This window comes from Enhydra lutris, unplaced genomic scaffold, assembly GCF_002288905.1.
Source record: "Enhydra lutris kenyoni isolate GAN:26980312 unplaced genomic scaffold, ASM228890v2 scaffoldscaffold4, whole genome shotgun sequence".
Classification (NCBI taxonomy): Eukaryota; Metazoa; Chordata; class Mammalia; order Carnivora; family Mustelidae; genus Enhydra; species Enhydra lutris.
In genome coordinates, this window is record NW_019154088.1 from 7508244 (window position 1) to 7528492 (window position 20249).

The 20249-nt window shown below is 36.1% G+C and overlaps 1 protein-coding gene across 1 annotated transcript in view; it reads left to right on the top strand.

Annotated features, from left to right (window-relative positions):
• The window catches only part of LOC111140725 (family with sequence similarity 98 member B), a 36841-nt gene that overhangs the window by 13265 nt on the left and 3327 nt on the right, over positions 1-20249 (top strand). The window contains exons 4-7 of the mRNA XM_022492941.1: positions 2250-2428; positions 5756-5836; positions 6407-6523; positions 19106-19273. Of these exons, the coding sequence (XP_022348649.1) occupies positions 2250-2428; positions 5756-5836; positions 6407-6523; positions 19106-19273 (545 nt within the window). The remainder of the gene's footprint in view (positions 1-2249; positions 2429-5755; positions 5837-6406; positions 6524-19105; positions 19274-20249) is intronic.

A 20249-nucleotide genomic window follows, 5' to 3' on the forward strand; every position in this document is an offset into this window, starting at 1 on the left:
TCAATTGACTTTGCCTAGATCCACCAGAGGATTCATGATCTGTGGCAGTGATAGTCTTAGGGATTATATTTCTCAGATAATAAGACTTGAAAGTAAAAATTACTTCTTGATCCATGGGCTGCAGAATGGCTATTGTGTTGGCAGGCACGAAAGCAACATTAATCTCATTGTAGAGTTCTGTGAGAGCCCTTGGGTGCGTTGTCAATGAGCCATTCTGTTTTGAAAGGAATCTTTTTTTCTGAGTAGTGGGTCTCAGCAGTGGGTTTAAAATAGTCAATAAATCATGCTGTCACCCAGGCTTTGTTGTTCCATTTACAGAGCACATGCAGAGTAGATGTAGTGTAGCAGAATTTTTAAGGGCCCCAGGATTTTTACAATGGTGAACGAACATTCGCTTCAACTTAAAGTCCCCACCTGCATTAGCCCCTAACAAGAGGTCAGCCTGCCCTTTGAAGCTTGGAAGCTAGGCATTGGTTTGTCTCTGCGAGAAGGCCTAGATGGCCTCATCTTCCAATAGTAGGCTGTATAATCTGCACTGGAAATCTGTTGTTCAGTATAGCCACCTTCATTACTTAGCTGGCTCTTCTGGATAACTTGCTACAACTTCTGTATCACACTTGTTGCTTCACCTTGTACTTTCATGCTGTGGAGACAGCTTCTTAAACCTCATGAACCAACCTCTGCTAGCTTCAAACTTTCCTTCTGCAGATTCCTCGCCTTTGTCAGCCTTCATAGAATTGAAGAGAGGTAGAGCCTTGCTCTGGATTAGATTGGTTTAAGGAATGATGTGGCTGGTCTGGTCTTTTACTTAGACCACTCAGACTTTCTCCATATCCGCAGCAAGACTTAGTTGTGTGTTTCCTGGAATAGCTCTTTTAATCCCCTTCAAGAATTACGAAAATGTGACACACAGACAAGATGTGAACAAATGTTGGGAAAATGGCACTGATAGACTTGCTCGACACAGGCTTGCCACAGACCTTCCAATCTGTAAAAAATGGAATTGTCTGTGAAGTGTAGTTAAGTGAAGTGCAATTAAATCAGGTATGTCTATACTTTAGTTTTCTCAGTTCTCAGCTGGAGTTGAAACGACTGTGTTGTGGAGTGTGTTTGTAGTGTGTATATAATTTTAAACAAAAACACAATCCAGTATTTTGATTACTACAGTGAAAGTTAATTTAAAACAAAACTGTAACCATATAAGAGTATTGAGTAATTTTCTTCTGTATGGCTATTGAAAGGAGTAAATGAAATGATGGTAAAGGAGCTTATGAACAGCCTGGGGTGGTCTATCCTGAAGGCCAGTGGTTATTCAGATTGCTCTGTCAGTTTATAGATCAGTTAAAGCTGTGCATTCTCCCCTGAGTTGAGCACTCTGTGCACATGAGAGAGCATAATTTTAGTTTTACACATTCTACATTCTTACATTATTGATTTACTGGTGGGTCTCTCCTACTAGACTTTAAATTCTGCAGTAGGCATGATCTCTTTTTTAAAAAGTTTCCTCCTGCCCTCTTTATATTTGTTTTTGTGATAAGAACACTTAACATAATGATCTGCCCCTTAGAAAAAAATTTTTTAAAGATTTAATTTATTTTCAGAGAGAGAGAAAGGGAACGCAGAAAGAGGGGCAGAGGGAGAGGAGGAGGGGAAGAAGCAGACTCCCTGCTAAGTGGGGAGTCTGACTCGGGGCTTGACCTCAAGACCCTGAGATCGCTGACCAAAATGTATCAGATTTTGCTTATGAGTACTGTGCCACGGCCCCTCTGATTTTAAAACCTTATTAAAACAGATCACCTGTTTCGTAAAAATTTGTTTGATAACTTCCAGTTTCCTCCCTCCCCCAGCCCCTGGCAACCACCATTCTGCTCTCTGCTTTATGAGTTGGACTGTGTTAGGTTCCTGATAAAAGTGATATCACATTATATTTGTCCTTCTGTGTTTGGCTTATTTCACTTCGCATACTGTCCTCCAGGTTCATCCATGTGTTCGCAAGAGGCTGGATTTCCTTTTTTTTAAGGCTGAATATTCCATTTTGTGTATTATACTACATTTTCTTTATTCATCTACTGAAGGGCACTTAGGTTATTTCCTTCTCTTGGCAATTGTGAACAGTACTGCAGAGGACATGGCAGTGTAAATCTCTTTGAGATGTTGATTTCAGTTCTTTTGTATATATACCTAGAAATGGGATTTTTAAGTGGTTCTTGCATATTTTAACATTATGTTTTTCCCTTTTTTTATTACAGTATTTTTAAGTACAGAGCTTCAAGCTTTACAGATACTGCAGAACAAGAAACATAAAAATTCTCAGTTAGATAAAAACAGTGAAATTTATCAGGAAGTTCAAGCTATCTGTGATACTCTTGGTGTACCCAAGTCAGCAACTTCTGACATTCCGCTTATGCTAAACCAAGTGGAATCAAAGGTACTGTATTTGTTTTATTTTTCATTTCCCAAAAATGGAATTAAATGCTAACATGTAAATGTTGCATTAAAAATGAAAATATTTCCTTTAAGATACATTCTATTTCTGGAGAAGTGTATCTTCCTGTAAACCAAATTTTGGGTTTTGAATTAATATGCATGTGATTTAATTTACCTATAGCTAATATTCAGGAATCAGATCTTTTTTTTTTTTTTAAAGATTTTATTTATTTGTTTGACAGACAGAGATCGCAAGTAGGCAGAGAGGCAGGCAGAGAGAGAGAGGGGGAAACGGGCTCCCTGCTGAGCAGAGAGCCCGGTGCAGGGCTCGATCCCAGGACCCCGAAATCATGACCTGAGCTGAAGGCAGAGGCTTTAACTCACTGAGCCACCCAGGTGCCCCAGGAATCAGATCTTAATGAGTGAGGGCCCTTAGGCCTTTCCAGAGTTTTCTGTGCTAGAAATCACTTTGCAAGTTAAAGGATCCCTTTCCTAAATAAAGTTGTGTTGTAGTATAATGAAAGAAGTAGAGTAATCCTCCAAAGTCAAAGGCAGACTACATTTAAAAAAATATTAATGCAGAATTGTAGCATGGTTGTCTTTGGCAGTGAGCAAGCAGTTTCTGGTGGATGGGTGTTTAGTAAGTGTTTGTTGTATAGAGAATGAGTGAATGAGTTACCTGATATAGTTAAAAACAACCACAAACTGTACACCTTAAACTTTTTTGAAAATTTCTTTTCAGTTATTAAACTACCTGCCCTTCTTCCCTGTTGAGCCACATATTAGAGAGAATGCTACTCTTGCACACCAAATTCCAGCCTAGTTTCTAGGAGTCCTCTAGGGGAATAATACAGGATTTATTTTAAAAGAAAAGAACACTTGCACTCTCAAGAATAGGTACTAGGTAAACTCCATTTTTAGACACACTGTTATACTAAATCCGTGAATAAAATAGCTTTGCTTTGATAATTTTTGAACTGAAAAAATAGATTTGTCTTCATTGAATGTAAGATAATTTTGGTATCATTTAGATGAAAAAACCCCATTTTAAAAACATTTTTTTCTTTTTTGTGAAACCTGCAGACCAAAGAATAACACTGTGAATCGCTCAAAAACATTGTTTTGGAATTAACAAGTTACTCTTCAATGTTTATTTTCTCTTTTCATCTGGATTAAGAATGATATGGAATTGGCTAAAATGTCTAGGATTATTTCAGATTGAGACAGATTTCTAGGCTCTTTCTAATCTTCCCATGCCTCTACATGTTGATCCCAAAGAGGCTTTTCCCTTTTATGGGTCTCATTTAGTATTAAAAATACCCCAAACCTTTTGTTTCCCTACTTGAAGTAGGCTATAATACCTGTGTTCAGATGCTGGCAGGTTAATTATAAGGTAGTTGTTACTTGGCCATTGTGGCCAAATATCTACTTTAAAAGATATTTTTCTCCATTCAGTTCCTATCAGAAGCAAAAATTTCCTTATTGTACATGTGATGTGTCTAGAATACTCTGTCACCATCGGCAAAGAAAATTATTATTTTCTAACTTGAAGCTGCTCAGATGTGAATCTAATGTAATTATAGTAATATAATGACAGACCTACAGCATTTACTGTTCTAAGTGTTTATATATAATAACTCACTTATTTCTCACATTATAGATAATGAGGTAGTTACTATTATTCTCTACAATAGCCATATGAGGAAATATTTAATAAATGGGACAAGTATGTTTCTGAGCAGTAGTGGTAGACCTGAGGTTTGAACACAGGCAACTTCCAGAGTCTGTGCTCTTAACTCCCTCTCTATTTGGATTTAATTCTGAAACTTACTAAAACTGTTGTCCAGTGTTGAAATCCTGAGAGAGGAGCTGAATGTGATTATGTGTAAGAAGTTGTAAGTATGCATTCAGAATCCTACATGAGTGAGGAGTTACAAATCATACTTTTAGTAATACATGGAATGATTAAAGTTGGAGTTATATACAATATTTGGGAAATCTACAGAAGTTGACTATCTTAAGAAAATAATTCTTGGGGCTCCTGGCTGACTCAGTCATTAAGCATCTGCCTTTGGCTCAGGTCATGATCCCAGGATCCTGGGATCGAGCCCCACATCAGGCTCCCTGCTCAGCGGGAAGCCTGCTTCTCCCTCTTCCACTCCCCCTGCTTGTGTTCCCTCTCTCACTGTCTCTCTCTCTCTCCCCCTATCAATTAAATAAATAAATAAAATCTTAAAAAAAAAATTCTTAATGATATGTAAGAATTGGATCATTGTACAAGCATATTTGCTGTGAGGCTAAGAAAGCTTAAGCTTTGGGGCTCCTCATTTGCAGAAGTTCTTTCTAAGCTAATTTTTAAAAAATAGCTTTCTGAAGATACAGTTTACATATCAAATCTACTCATTTAAAGTAGGTCAATTTTAGTATTTTTAAGTTATGTTTAGTGTATTTAGAGGCACAACCATCATCCGAATAGAATTTTAGAACATTTCCATCACCCTCAAAAAAACCTTATGCCCATTTACAGTCACTCGCCATCATCACCACGTTTCTGAACTAATTTTGTGTTCAAAAATTTTAACTGTTTTTCTGAAGAGTGCCCCTAACATTAAATAAGCTTCATATTCCTCAAAAATCTCTTGATTATTTTCCCTAGTTACCTTATAACTAAGAAACCGTAGATAGACCATTTGGTTTTAAAATTGTTTCTTTAGATAAAGTTACTTAAGATAGGAGCATGAGCCCAACTTAGGCTATTATTTTTCAGTCCTTTTCTTAGGGATAAATTATTATTATTGGAATGGGTGATATTGCTAAAGTAAAAACAAATGTCTGATATTTTGTTCACTAAAATAAAAGTGTTTCTTTGTAAAAGTAACCAAGTGTATATGTGGTCACTATAATTTGGAGGGATTGCTCTCCTAGGTTGTCTTGCTGAACTGTGAAACCAGAATGCTTAGAATTGTACCGTGTATAAGAGTATGCATAAGAATGTGCCATTTCAAGGAGAAATTCCGAAAATTATTTCACATAAGACCATACAGATTCTCATAGTATAACCTTTCAGCAGCTGCTTCTGTAGTCATCTGTGTATATTATTTCTTACTCTGGAAGAGAGCTGTGCTGTAGTTTGAATTAATTAATGCATCTTTGAAAAAGATAATCTACATTGTGGTGATATTCTTTCTTGGTATGTGAAGGGGAATTTCAGTTACTTCACTTTAACATTTCACTTATTTTTTGGCATTCAAAACAACATTTTAAGAAAGAATAAGATTGTTTTAAATTGGAGATATACATTTTCACTATCTTCTATATTTACTTTTAGGTGAAAGATATACTCTCAAAAGTCCAGAAAAATCATGTGGGAAAACCACTGCTGAAAATTGACTTAAATCTGCAACAAGCGGTAAACTCCTTCCCTTTATTAGAATAGTGAACACGGCTTAATTTTGTTATTGGACACCTAATTTTACAGTAGGTAGCATGTGTGTATTATTTTGGAGAATTGATATCCTAGAGTAATAGGTCATAACATTTTTTCAGTCAGATTGTAAAGTAGTTTTAATAATGCTTGGCCAAGAGTATGTATATCACCCAATATGTTAGCATAGTTGTGATTTGAAAAGGTTAGTAGCTCAGAGTCAACAAGGTAGAAATTTGGGGTATTTTCTTTCTTTATTGGTCGACCATTTAGCAAGTAGATATTTTACTTAACATGCTTGAAGGTGAGGTAAAGTCTCCCAGTGTAAGAGTTTAATTCTTATGTTTACTATCTTCTGAATATCATAAATGTTCTATCAGATACTCTTTATTATGTAAAAAATTTTACCATAAAGTCTCATGGGAACAGAAAGTAGTCACCAAGTACAATATCTTTTGAATCAGTAGGAAGTATTGAGTACAGTTTTTCAATTTTCTTTCTGGGCTATGCCAGAAAGAGTGTAAAGTTTATGATTTTTGTTTCTGAATTCTTTAGGAACAACTGGAAAGAATCAATGATGCGCTTTCTTGTGAATATGAGTGTCGCCGGCGGATGCTAATGAAACGGTTAGATGTGACTGTGCAGTCCTTTGGTTGGTCTGATAGAGCAAAGGTAAGACTGTTTTCCCATTTGTGTCCTGTAGGTGGTACTCTGTGACAGCTCTTCAGGCTGTCTTGTCTCTTATTGTATAACTTGCCACATTTGCACTGACCATTCTGTCTGAAGCACATGCCCAGGCCAACTGCTGGTCTTATATAATGATCCTAGTCTTTTGTAAATTCTGTCTGCAGATACCTTAATTTCTCTCCAAATCTCTCACATTTATTTTAAACTCCTAGATGTGATTTATGCAATGATATTCATAAAGAAAAGGACATTATATGAGACAGTGACATAGAATGAGCAACTGGTCAAGAAAGCAGAATATTGGAATAAGTACAGGTAGTACAGATACCAGAACAAGTCTTCTTAAAAGTGTCTAAGGCTGTGAACTGTGTTCTAGTTGAAGAGGACATTGGAGGCCAGATAATGAATATATTCACATAGTCCTGGAATGCTGTCTGTCTCCCATCACTCCCATTTTATGCCTTTAATCTGTACCCAGGCTTCATCTGGGCACTCTGCTCCACTCTGCATCATATTTTAGAAACTCTCCAGTTAGCTGGGACATTTATAGGGCTCACCACATTTGCTTCTCCTGTTTCAGGGATTACTGTTTTGTGCTCCTCGATGTCTAGAGTCTGAAAATCATTGCTTTGTGTAGGTTGTCCACTTTGCTAGTTGTTTGAGGTAGGAGGGTAAATCTGGTGCCTCTTATCATCACAACATCATCATCATCATCATTATTACATTTTTTGTATTGACTTGGCAGTTCCTCTGCCCCACGTTGTATCAGCTGGGCTCACTTACGGAGCTTCGTTAAGCTGGTGCTTGGACTAGGCTGGAATATTCAAGGTGGTTGTCTCATATATCTGGCTTCTGCTGAGTGCTAGGGTGCTTTTGTTATCTTCTTGGTTCTTATGTGGTCTCTGTCTTCATGTGGTGTCTTGTATTGGTTTCCTATGGCTGCTGTAACAAATCAGCATACACTTAGTGGCTTAAATAATAAACATTAATTCTCTTACAGTTCTGGAGATCAGAAGTCCTAAAATGAAGGTAATAACCAGGTTAACTTCAGCGAGGTTAAGTTAGCATTCCTCCCAGATGCTTCAGGAGAGAATCTGTTTACTTTGTATTCCCTAGCTCCCAAATGCCACCTGTGTACCTTTCTCTTGATTTCATCCTCTTATCTTCAAAACCAGTAGTGTGAGATCTTCCATTCTCTCTCTCTCTCTGTTTCTTTTGTCACATCACCTTTTGTTTCTCTCTTATAAGTATTCCTATGATTATAGTGGACCCACCTGGATAATACAGGATAATCTCTCGATCTGGAAATGTTTGAGTTAATAACATCTATGTCTGCAAAGTAACATATTCACAGGTTCCAGGGATTAGGATATGCACATCTTTGGGTGTCATCTTCCTTCTACTGGATTTTGTTTTTTCTTGCCTTTTTTTTTTTTTTTTCTTAAAGATTCCACCCATTTATTTGACAAACAGAGATTACAAGTAGGCAGAGGCAGACAGAGAGGCAGGTGGTGGGGGGAAGCAGGCTCCCCACTGAGCAGAGAGCCTGATGCGGGGCTCGATCCCAAAACCCTGGGACCACGACCTGAGCTGAAGGCAGAGGCTTTAACCCACTTAGCCACCCAGGTGCCCCTCTTAGTTTCTTTCTTATGGTAGTTTTCTTCAAATGCAGGACAGTTCTTGGTTGTTCCTGTTTAAGAGCAAGACACTGAATAAAACTGTGTGTTTGCTTTTTAGATTTCATATATGTGAAATCACGTGTATGTGATTTCACATTTACGTGATTTCACATATGTGTTATATATATTTCATGTAAGTGAAATCATAATGTGTTTCTCTTGGTGTGGCTTAATTCACTTAGCATTATACCCTCTAGATCCATCCAGGTTGTTAAAAATGACAAGACTTCTTTCTTTTATATAGCTGAATAATAATCCATTATTCGTGTATATGTGTGTATATATATACACAGACAGCCTCCGCACATCTTTTGTATCCATTCATCTGTCAGTGTCCACTGAGCTGTTAGGTTGCTTTCAAATCTTAGCTATTGTAAATAATGCTACAGTGAACATAGGAGTGCATAATCTTTTCAAATTAGTGTTTTTGTTTTCTTTGGGTCAGTACCCAGAAGTGGTATTGCTGGATCGGTCCTATTTTTAATTTTTTAAGGACCCTGAATCCTGTTTTCCACAGTGCCTACACAATTCATGTTTCAACCAATAGTACATGGGGGTTCCCTTTTCTCCATATCCTTGCCAACACTTTTTGTTTCTTGTGTTTCTGATAATAGCCATTCTGACAGGTGTGAGGTGATATCTCATGGTGGTGATTTGTATTTCCCTGATGATGAGTGATGTTGAGCATATTTTCATGTGTCTCTTGGCTGTCTGTATGTCTTTCAGGTCTTCTGCCCATTTTTTAATCTAATGTTTTTTGATACTGAGTTGTATGAGTACTTTATATCTAACATTTTTTGGATGTTAAACCTTTATTGGTAACATCATTTGCATATTAACTTCTCATATTCAGTAGGTTGCTGTTTAATTTTATTGGTTTTCCTTGCTGTGCATAAGCTTTCTTATTTAATGTTGTCTCATTTGTTTATTTTATTTTTTTGCTTTTACTGTCTCTGCCTGAGGAGACAGATCAAAAAAAAAAAAAAACCTGCTAAAACTGATCCCAAAGAGCTTACTGTTTTCTTTTAGGAATTTTATAGGTTCAGTTCTTATTTTAGATCTTTAATCCATTTTGAGTTTATTTTTATGGATGATGTATAAGGTAGTCCAGGTTCATTCTTATGCATGTAGCTGTCCAGTTTTCCTGGCACCGTTTATTGAAGAGACTGTCCTTTCCCCATTGTATATTCTTGCCTCCATTGTATGTTAATTGACCATATAAGCATGGGTTTATTTTTGGGCTCTCTATTATGTTACGGTGATCTATTTGTCTGGTTTTTGTGCTAATACCATAGTTTATAATCAGGGAGTGTGATATGTCCAGCTTTGTTCTTTCTCACAATTGCTTTTGCTATTTGGTATCTTTTCTGGTTGCATATGAAATTTAGTACTATTTTAGTAGTAGTAGTCTGGTTCTGTGAAAAATGCCATTGGTGTTTTTATAGAGATTGCATTGAATCTCTAGATTGCTTTGAGTAGTATGGACATTTTAAAAAAATTATTTTTGTTAACATATAATGTATTATTTGCCCCAGGGGTACAAGTCTGTTAATCGTCAGGCTTACCCATTTCACAGCACTCAGCATAGCACATACCCTCCCCAATGGCCATAACCCAGCCGCCCTATCCCTACCCCCCCACCCCCAAGCAACCCTCAGTTTGTTTTGTGAGATTAGGAGTCTCTTATGGTTTGTCTCCCTCCTGATCCCATCTTGCTTCATTTTTCCCTTCCCTACCCCCCACAACTCCCTGCCCTACTTCTCAGATTCCTCATATCAGAGAGATCATATGATAATTGTCTTCCTCTGACTTATTTCGCTCAGTGTAATACCCTCTAGTTCCATCCATGTCGTTGCAGATGGCAAGAGTTCCTTTCTTTTGATGGCTGCATAATATTCCATTGTGTATGTATTGAGTAGTATGGACATTTTAACAATACTAATTCTTCTAATCCTTGAGTATGGTATATCTTTCCATTTATTTATATTGCCTTCAGTTTCTTTCATCAGTGTCTTATAATTTTCATTGTACAGATCTTTTCATTCCTTAGTAAATTTATTCCTAGGTTTTGTTTTGTTTTTATGCAATTGTAAATGGAATTATTTTCTTAATGACTCTTTCAGATAATTATTAGTATATAGAAACACAACAGATTTCTGTGTATAAATTTTGTATCCTTCAACTTTACTGAATTCATTTATTAGTTTTAATAGGTTTTTTTGGTGGAGTCCTTAGGGTTTTCTGTATGCAATCTCCTGTCATCTACACATAATGACAGTTTTGCTTCTTACTTTCAGTTTGGATGCCTTTTTATTCCCTTTGCCTAATACCTGTGGCTAGCACATCTAGTACAATGTTGAGTAACAGTAGCAAGAATTAGGCATTCTTGTTCTGTTCCTGATCCTAGAGGAAAAACTTTCAGCTTTTCACTGATGAGTGTGATGTTTACAATGGGTTTGTCATATATGGCTTTTATTATGTTGAAGTACGTTACCCATTTAGTTGAGAGTTTTTATCATTAATAAATGCTGAATTTTGTTAGATATTTTTTCTGCATCTATTGAGATGATCATACAATTTTTTTTAAAAAGGTTTTATTTATTTATTTGACAGAGAGAGAGAGAGCGAGAGCAGGAATACAAGCAGGGGGAGTGGGAGAGGGGGAAGCAGGCCCCCTGCGGAGCAGGGAGCCCAATGCCGGGCTCGATCCCAGGACCCCAGGATCATGACCCAAGCCAAAGGCAGACACTTAATGACTGAGCCACCCAGGCGCCCCAGATCATACGATTTTTATTCTTCATGTCACTAATGTGGTATATCACATTTGATTTGCAGATGTTAAACCATCTTGTATCTATAGAATAAATCCCACTTGATTATGTATTTTTAATGTATTGTTGAATTCCTTTTGCGAATCATCTGTTGAGAAGTCTTGATTCTATGTTTATCAGGGATATTGGCCTGTAATTTATTTTTGTTAGTGTCCTTGTCTGGTTTCAGGTGAACGGTGGCCTTTAAAAATGAGTATGGAAGCATTCCGTCCTCTTCAATTTTATGGAATAGTTGGAGAAGGATATTAATTCTTCTTTAAGTGTTTGGTAGAACTTAGCTGTGACACTCTTTGGTCCTGGACTTCTTTTTTCTTGGGAGTTTTTTTGTTTTTTGTTTTTTGTTGTTGGGAGTTTTTTGATGACTGATTCAATTTCATTGCTAATAATCAGTGTATTCATATTTTCTGTTTCTTCATGGTTCAGTCTTGGAAGATTGTACATTTCTAGGAATTTATTAGTTTCTTTAAGTTGTCCAATTTATTGGCATGTAGTTGTTCAATAATAGTCTGTTATGACACTTTGTATTTTGGTACTATTGATTGTAACTTCTCTTTCATTTCTGATTCCGTTTGGGCTCTTTCTTTTTTTCCTCGATGAGTCTGACTAAAGGTTTGTCAATTTTGTTTATCTTCAGAGAATCAGTTCATTGTTTCATTGTCTTTTCTTTCTTTTTTTTTTTTTAAGTCTGTAGTGCATTTATTTCTGTTCTGATCTATATTATTTCCTTTCTTCTGCTAGCTTTGGGCTTTGTTGTTGTTCTTTTTCTAGTTCCTTTAGGTGTAGCATATTTGAGGTTTCTTTTGTTTTTTCAGGTAAGCCTGTATTGCCATGGACTTCCCTCTCAGAACAGCTTTTTTGCATCCCATAGATTTTGGAATGTTTCCATTTTCATCGTCTCAGTATTTTTAAGTTTTCTCTATGATTTCTTCATTGACTCTTTGGTTGTTTAATACATGTTGCTTGGTTTCCACATTTTGTTTTTTCCAGTTTTCTTCTTGTAATTGATTTCTAGTTTGGTGCAGTTGTGGCTGAAAGAGATGGATGGTATGATTTTAGTCTTAAATTTATTGATACTTGTTTTGTGGCTTATCATCTGTTCTATCCTGAGGAATGTTCCACATACCTTTGAAAAGAATATGTATTCTGATTTTGTATGGAATGTTCTATGTATATTTTTTAAGTCCATTTGGTCTAATGTGTTTTTTAAGGCCAATGTTTCCTTGTTGATTTTTCTGTCTGGATGATCTATTCATAGTTGTAAGTGGGGTGTTGAAGTCCCCCACTATTACTGTATTGCTCTCAACTTCTCCTTTTATGTCTGCTAATTTGCTTTATATATCTAGGTGCTCCTGTGTTGGGTTCATAAATATTTACAAATGTTATGTCCTGTTGTTGGGTATCCCCCCTTTTCGTTATATAATACCCCGGTTTATCTTTCATTATGGTCTTTGTTTTTGTTTTGTTTTTAAGATTTTTTATTTATGTATTTGAGAGAGAGAGAGAGAGCAGCAGAGGGAGAAGCAGGCTCCTTGCTGAGCAGGGAGCCCGATGTGGGGCTCAATCCCAGGATCCTGTGATCATGACCTGAGCTGAAGGCAGTTGCTTACTTGACTGAGCCAACCAGGTGTCCCTGTTCTTTGTTTTAAAGTCTGTTTTGTCTGATACAAGTCCACACTTGGACTTGTGGTGTCCAGCTTTCTTTCCTTTTCCATTTGAATGTAATACCTTTTTTTATTCCATTATTTTTAGTCCCTGTGTATCTTTAGATCTGAAGTAAGTCTCTTATAGGCAGCATATAAATGGATCTTGTTCTTTTATCTGTTCAGCCATCCTGTGTGTTTTGACTGGAGTTTATTTTATTAACATTTTAAGTATTATTGATATGTGTGTTGCCATTTTTGCCAGAATTGCCATTTTGTTAATTGTTTTCCAGTTATTTTTGTAGTTCTTCACTGTCTTTTCTTCTTGCCTTGCTCTCTTTCCTTGTAGTTTGATGCCCTTCTGTAGTCTTATGTTTGTCTTCTCTTTGCTTTATTTTTTGTGTATCGTAGGTTTTTGGTTTTGGTTACCATGAGTTTTATATATAACAACCTGTGTATATAATGGTCTGTTTTAAGCTGATGGTCACTTGGAATGAGTTGATGAATGCATACTAAAAGCACTACATTTTTTACTTCCCATCCCCACCAACATTGTATGTTTTTGGCATCGTACATTATATCATTTTATTTTATGTATCCTTAACTAATTACTGTAGTTATAGTTGATTTTACTACCTTTGTCTTTTAGCCTTCATATTAGCTTTATAAATGGTTGATCCACTACCTTAATTAGGTAATTGCCTTTACCAGTGAGATTTTTTTCTTTTATATATTATTTCTAGTCATGGCTTTTCATTTCTGCTTAAAGAATCCTTTTAACATTTCTTATAAGATCTGTGTAGTGTTGATGAACTCTGTTAGCTTTTGTTTGTCTGGGAAATTCTTACCTCCCTGCTAATTCTGAATGATAACCCTGCTGGATATTCTTGGTTTTAAGTTTTCCTTTCAGCACATTGAATAGATCATGTCACTCCTTTCTGGCCTGCAAGAATTTTGCTGAAAAAAATCAGCTAATATACTTATGAATATACTTATGGGAGTTTCCTTGTATATAACTAGTTGTTTTTTCTCTTGTCTTTAAAGTTCTCTCCTTATCTTTAGCTTTTGATATTTTACTTATATGTTGTGGTATGGATCTCTTTGTTTGAGACTCTTATTGCCTCTTGGACCTGGATGTCCCTTTCGTTCCCAGGTTAGGGAAGTTTACAGCCATTATTGTTTCAAATAAGTTTTTTGCCTCTCTTTTTTCTCTTTTCTCCTTCTGGGACCCCTATAATGCAAATATTGGTACATTTGATGTCTTGGAGTTCCCTTAAACAATCCTCATTTTTAAAAATTCTTTTTGCTTTTTGTGTTGTGAGCAGGTGATTTCCACTACCGTATCTTCCAGGTCACTCTCTGTTCTTCTCATTTAATATGCTTTTGATTCCCTCCTCTCTTCTTTATTTCATTTATTGAGTGTTTCAGCTGTGATTGGTACAGTCTTACACTGTTGAAAATCTCACTTCACCTGTTTTTCTCCTGAGTTTGATGAGCATCTTTATGCCCATTACTTTGAACTGTTTCAGATAGATAACTTCTGTTTCATTAAGATCTTTTACTGGGTTTTGTTTTTTATTTCATATGGAATGTATTTCTCTGTTTCCTCATTTTGTCTGACTCTCTCTGTATGTATTAGGCAAATTGGCTGCCTCTCCCAGTCTTAAAGGACTTTGTGGCTTTATGTAGGTGATGTCCTGCTGGGTCCAGAAGTGCACTTCCTCTCGATCACCAGTGCCACCTGCTCAAGGGGCATTGTCTGTGTGAGCTGTGTATGGGACTCCCATTATTTATGGGAGTCTGCCTGTGAATGAGGCTCTCAGTGGAGCACTGCGAGCATTAGCACATTAGATTGAGAGTTCCAAGATGGTGCCTGCAAACATCAACACTATCAAAGTAGAATGTGATCTCAAAACTGTCACATAACAGTGTTTCCATCCCTAGAGTATATCTCAACAATTGCCTGCCTCTCTGTGCCTGCCAGGCACCCCCAGGACTAGAGAGTGGACACGTTTACCCATGGTCTGGGTTCTTTTCCAACCTGTGTTTTATCTTTGGGTTCTGGGTTCAGTGAGCCCTTTAAGAACAGATTTTCTCTTCTATGTAGCTTAGTGGTTTTCCTGGTTGTAATCTCTGTTTCCAAAGTCTAACTTTGGGGGGCTTATCTCTCTTGTGCAGGATATAATTCTTGGAGTGCCTCTGTTGAGCTCTAACCCTTCACTCCTCAGGGAGACATTCCATGTTTTAGAGATTCTTTCCCAACTGTGGATGGCTGTGGCTGGTGTGGGTTTTTTGTTTTTTTTTTCCCCTTGGGTGAAAGGAGGTCTCTGCCACTCCTACTTCTCTTGATGCTGCCTCTTAGTTCCTCTTTGTGGAGGCTCTATTTATTCAGTTTTCAGAGCTTTTTCTGAGGGAATTACTCCTCATGTATCTGTGTATCTGTGTATTTGTTTTGACCAGGGGAGGAGGTGAGTTTCGGGATCCTCTTATGCCACTGTCTGAACCCTCCTCTGAGAAAAAAATTTTAGCATGGTAATCGAATAGCTATAAGGCAGAGTTGTAGACTGTCATTCATGTCTTTTCTCTCAATAAACATTTATTCAGCACCTCATATGTGTCAGGCATTATGATGTACCTGGTTCTGGATGAGCATTTCAGTATCCTATATGATCAGGTATAGAACATTTTTAGAAGATCTCTGTATCCACCATACCTAATCAGCTTCTCAAATGGGGTAAGCCTGTTTGTGTTCTCCATGTGCGCCAGGATAAACTCCAGAAATGTGTATGTGTGTGTGTGTGTGTGTGTGTCCATGTCACTGGAGTGACTGTTGTATGCAAGGTACCCAACTCTAAGAGCTGTGAGTTAACAAAGAAGTAGATGACATGATTGGGGACCTCAAGAAATGGAATAAAGTTCAGATGTTTGGGAGATACCAATTTTATTCACCTCTGGTAACTTTAAATGGAGTTGCTTTATGTATTGGGTCTCCAGTTTAATATGATAGAATTTTCTTTTTTTAAAGATTATTTATTTGAGAGAGAGAGAAGGAGAGTGTGCCCATGACTGAGTGTGGGTCGGGTGGAAGAGCAGAGGCAGAGGGAGAAGCAGACTCCTTGCTGAGCTGGGAGCCTGATGCAGGCCTTGATCCCAGGACCCTGAGATCATGACCGAGCCAAAGGCAGGCACTTAAGTGGCTGAGCCACCCAGGTACCCCTTAACCTGATAGAATTGTAATGAGAAAAAGGAATTTGAGAATATAAGGAAAATTGCAAAATGTAGTGCATTAAAGGTGTCTTAACATGCTAATTTAGGATGTTTTCACTATTGTCCTTAAATTTACCCAGAAATCCAAAATGAGTTTTGTTATGTTGTTTTAACATTAAGAGGGACAGTTCATTCCAACACCATTTAAAACACTGTAGACATGTTGACTCTTTCCTAGCCTTAAACTTGGGGACTTTGAGAAAATAATGCCTTTAGGCAATACCTTGATAATTAACTTCTCATCTTGGTCTTTTTTTCATCATGTTTAGGTCAAAAATTATCTTTTTGTTCTTTATTCCTTAGTCTGGATGATTTCTCAGAATTCTTCTTAGGCTATTTTAGGTCAGTTTTGTCCTTTCAGTTGATCCTTTCCAATTAATTATATGAATACATGCAATTATACACGAGTTTTCTTGTTAAATTTAATATATCGTTGTCATTTCACCCCATTTCATGTGTCTGAGATTGTTGAATGACTCATAAAATATTGTTCTACAGCGTTTAAATTCTTTGTAGAATATTTTATCATATAAGTATACTGTATTGATACTGAGGTTTTCTTTAATTTTGTCTGACCCTCTAATGATATGCTCAGCAGTTAAATTTTTGTTCATTTCCATGATGTATTCTTAAAATGGAATTTCTTGATGAAACGGTATGTATAAATAGATTATAATGTTTTGATGCATACTCTAGAATTGACCTTTGGAAAGATTATATGTTTATTAGTCTGATTTCTTCATTTTGCTAGTATTGAGATAAGACTGAGTATAATTATATAGTTTACTTTTTTTCCCCACTGTATTATGATCATTGTCCCATACCTCTAAAGGTTTTAATATTCTTTTTAAAGTTAATTTTTAGGGAGCGCCTGGGTGGCTCAGTCAGTTAAGCGTCGACTTTGGCTCAGGCCATGATCCCGGGGTCCTGGGATCGAGTCCCATGTCGGGCTCCCTGCTCAGCTGGGAGCCTGCTTCTCCCTCTTCCTCTGCCTGCCTCTCGTCCACTTGTGCACACGCTCTCTCACTCTCTCAAATAAATAGAAAATCTTTTAAAAAATTAATTTTTAATTTTTTTTGCAATAAAATTTGCCATCTTAAAGTGCACAGTTGGGTGGTTTTTGGTAAATTCACTGTATTTTTGTAACCATTACTATTGTCTAATTCCAAAACATTTCCATCACCCTAAAAAGAAACATGTACTCATTAGCAGTCATTCCCAATACTCCCTATCTCCCTTCCCTGACAGCTACCACTGTGATCTGCTTCTTTCTTTCTGGATTACCTATTCTGACAGTTCATGTAAGTGGAATCATATAGTATGTGGCATTTTATGTCTGATAGCTTAGCATAATGCTTTCAAGGTTTACCATTGTTACTGAATGTAGCAGTACTTCCTTTCAGTATCCTGTTTATGACTGCATTATATTTTATCATATAATGATGCCATAATTTCTTATTTTAAACATTTTTTCCTGTATTAACTACTACTAGGAATATTAATGCATGTAACTTTTATTTGTAAATTGTAAGCTATATTCTTACGGTGGATTCCTAAGTGGAAATTTACTTTGTCAGAGGTTATGACTCTTAATGGTCTTGTTTCCCATGGCCAAATTGTTTTCTGGGAAGTTTTTATAAATTTAAACTCCTACCAATAGGGTAAATAAAATTTTGTCCTTTCTTTAGCTTCTTTAATATTTAGAATATTAAACAGTTTGATTGCTAACTTGATGGTTAAAAGACTAAATTGTTTTAAGTAAAGTTCAACCTTTTTTCATAAGATTATTAGTTCTTTGAGTTTCCTCTTGTTTCGAAATTTCTTTTTGCGTCTTTTCTTTTTATCCCCTTAGGATCTTCCTATTTTCCTTTTGATTGAGCTTTTTATATATTAAGGAAGTTAGCTGTTTGCTTTATTTGTTTAAAATATTTTTATCAGTTTTTTTGTTTTATGTTTTTGATGTATAGAAATTTTAATTTTTGTAATGTAGTTAAGTTTTTCAATTTAAAATTAAACCTTAAACAATGAACTCTTTATTATATTTGGAATTTCTCTTTGCTATATGGTGTGCCTCATTGTTCCTTTTTTTTTTTTTTAATAAATAGCAGCTCATTCCATCCAACACCATTTAAAAATTAGTCCATCCCTTTTCTCACTGATTTTTTTTTTTACGTCCTATCCATTTCTCACTGATGTTTGATGTCTCCTCTATCATTTATTGCATTCATATATTTATGAAGCTCTGGATTTTAATCACCTGTTTTTTTCATCTGTTTATTTTTTCTGCCAAGTTCCATTTAATTAGACTGAGGTAGGATATTATATTGTTATCTATACCTTTGCCTGGGAGTCAACTAGAACCTCTAATTAGTAGACAAAACTGGGACTCTGTGTGTTTTGGGGAAATTGTTTAAGCTTTCCAGGTCTCATTTCTTTTTCTGTCTGCAAAAAGGGATAATAAAAACAACCACTCTAAAAGGATGTTTTAAGGATTAAGGAAATGACTATTAAGTGGACCGTATCCTGGCACATTTACTAAGTACTCAAGGAATGTTAACTGTTAAGACAGTGATGATGATTTCATATTACATAATAATATCTGGTAGAACTCTTCTTTTTCAAAATTCTTTAAGTTATAATTACATATTTAGCTTCTGGATAACTTTAGATGCCTTTTTTTCCCCCCTCCATCCTCTAAAAAAAAATTCCATTAGTATTACAGTAAATCTGTAAGTTAATTTGGGGGGAAAATGACAATACTCAATGTCCCTATCTAGAAGCTTGGCATTTCTCTCGATTCATTCAAGTTTTCTTTTTGTTTTTAAAAACCTTACTAATGTTTCCTTCTTAAAGGTCCTATATGTGTTTTTGGTTAAAGCTATTTTTAAGTATTTTTTTGTTAGCTAGTACTGATGGAATCTTTTTTGTGTGTTATTTTTTAATGACTTGTTATTGGTAATTATGTATTTTTTGGCACCTGTTGGTCTGTTTTTTTCATTCTGCATACAAATGATGAGATTTAAATATTTTATTTTCTGTTTCTTCTTTCATTATCTCTTTATTCTTTATTCTTTCTGAAGATGATGATTGCCATTGTTCTTTTATTGAAATGTTCTTTGGCTCTTTTTTCCTCTATCTTTGGTTATTTAGGTAAAAACAGATGACATAGCAAGAATTTACCAGCCTAAGCGTTATGCTTTATCACCCAAGACAACGATTACACTGGCACATCTGCTTGCTGCTCGTGAAGATCTGTCCAAGATCATTAGAACAAGTAGTGGCTCCAGCCGAGAGAAGACGGCATGTGCCATTAATAAGGTTGGTTTTTCTTTCAGTATAGTGGAGAATGAATTTATATCTTCATTTGATGTTTTTACTGATTTCAATCCATTTTTCTCTTACACCCTGGTAAACTTCTAGAACAGAAAGTGGCAAAATTATTTCAGTTTATCCAGGCTTAGTTTTGCTTGTGCATGTTCATTTGAATCTCCGTGTTCATAAATCAAACCACAGTTTTATTTGAATTAGAGTAATTAAGAATTGATTTTATCAGTAACTTTAGCAGGAATTATTTGCCTTCTTTTCAAGAATGTATTTATTTTTTGTCAGTAAAAATCTGCAGTAGTTGTTTCAGGTACTGACAGGTTCCTTATATCCTTGGTGTAAAGGAAGAGTACATGCTTTGGAGACCTATAGGTCTGGATTCATATTCCAGTTCTGTCATTTACATAGACCTTGGGTAGGTTAGTGAATCTTTTGGAGGTTCCATTTTCTGATGAAGAGTATAGATCCATTTCTCCAACATTGCTTTAAAACAAGCTCAAAGAGATTGAATCTTTTACAACAGCAGCGATGGCGATAATCTAGATTTGTCAGTTTGACTGGCATGGACTCTGTATAGCACTTTAGAGCATCTTAGAGCACTTTATGTATTTGGAGCAAAAAGAAGAGATTTGGGCAATTTTGAAACATTGTTACTCAGCAAAAAAAGTGTACTTGATAAAGTATATCTTGCTGTTGGGGTGGTGGTGTATAAAGTTGACTTGTTGATTATTGCTAAGTTAGTCACCAGTGTTTGTTCCTCCCTCTTCTATTTTAGATCAGCCTCCTCTGCCTTTTGAGACTATTCCGTCTTTAAATATGTTACTTAGTATCTTATATCAGGTCATGATCTAGTCTAATGGGATCAAGAGTTCTACTTTAAGTGACATTGCCCATCTCTTTTCCAAATTTATAATTTGTAGTCTATTTGAAGGCAATTTTATCAGTTCTTGGAGCAGTGTCCCCATGTGGT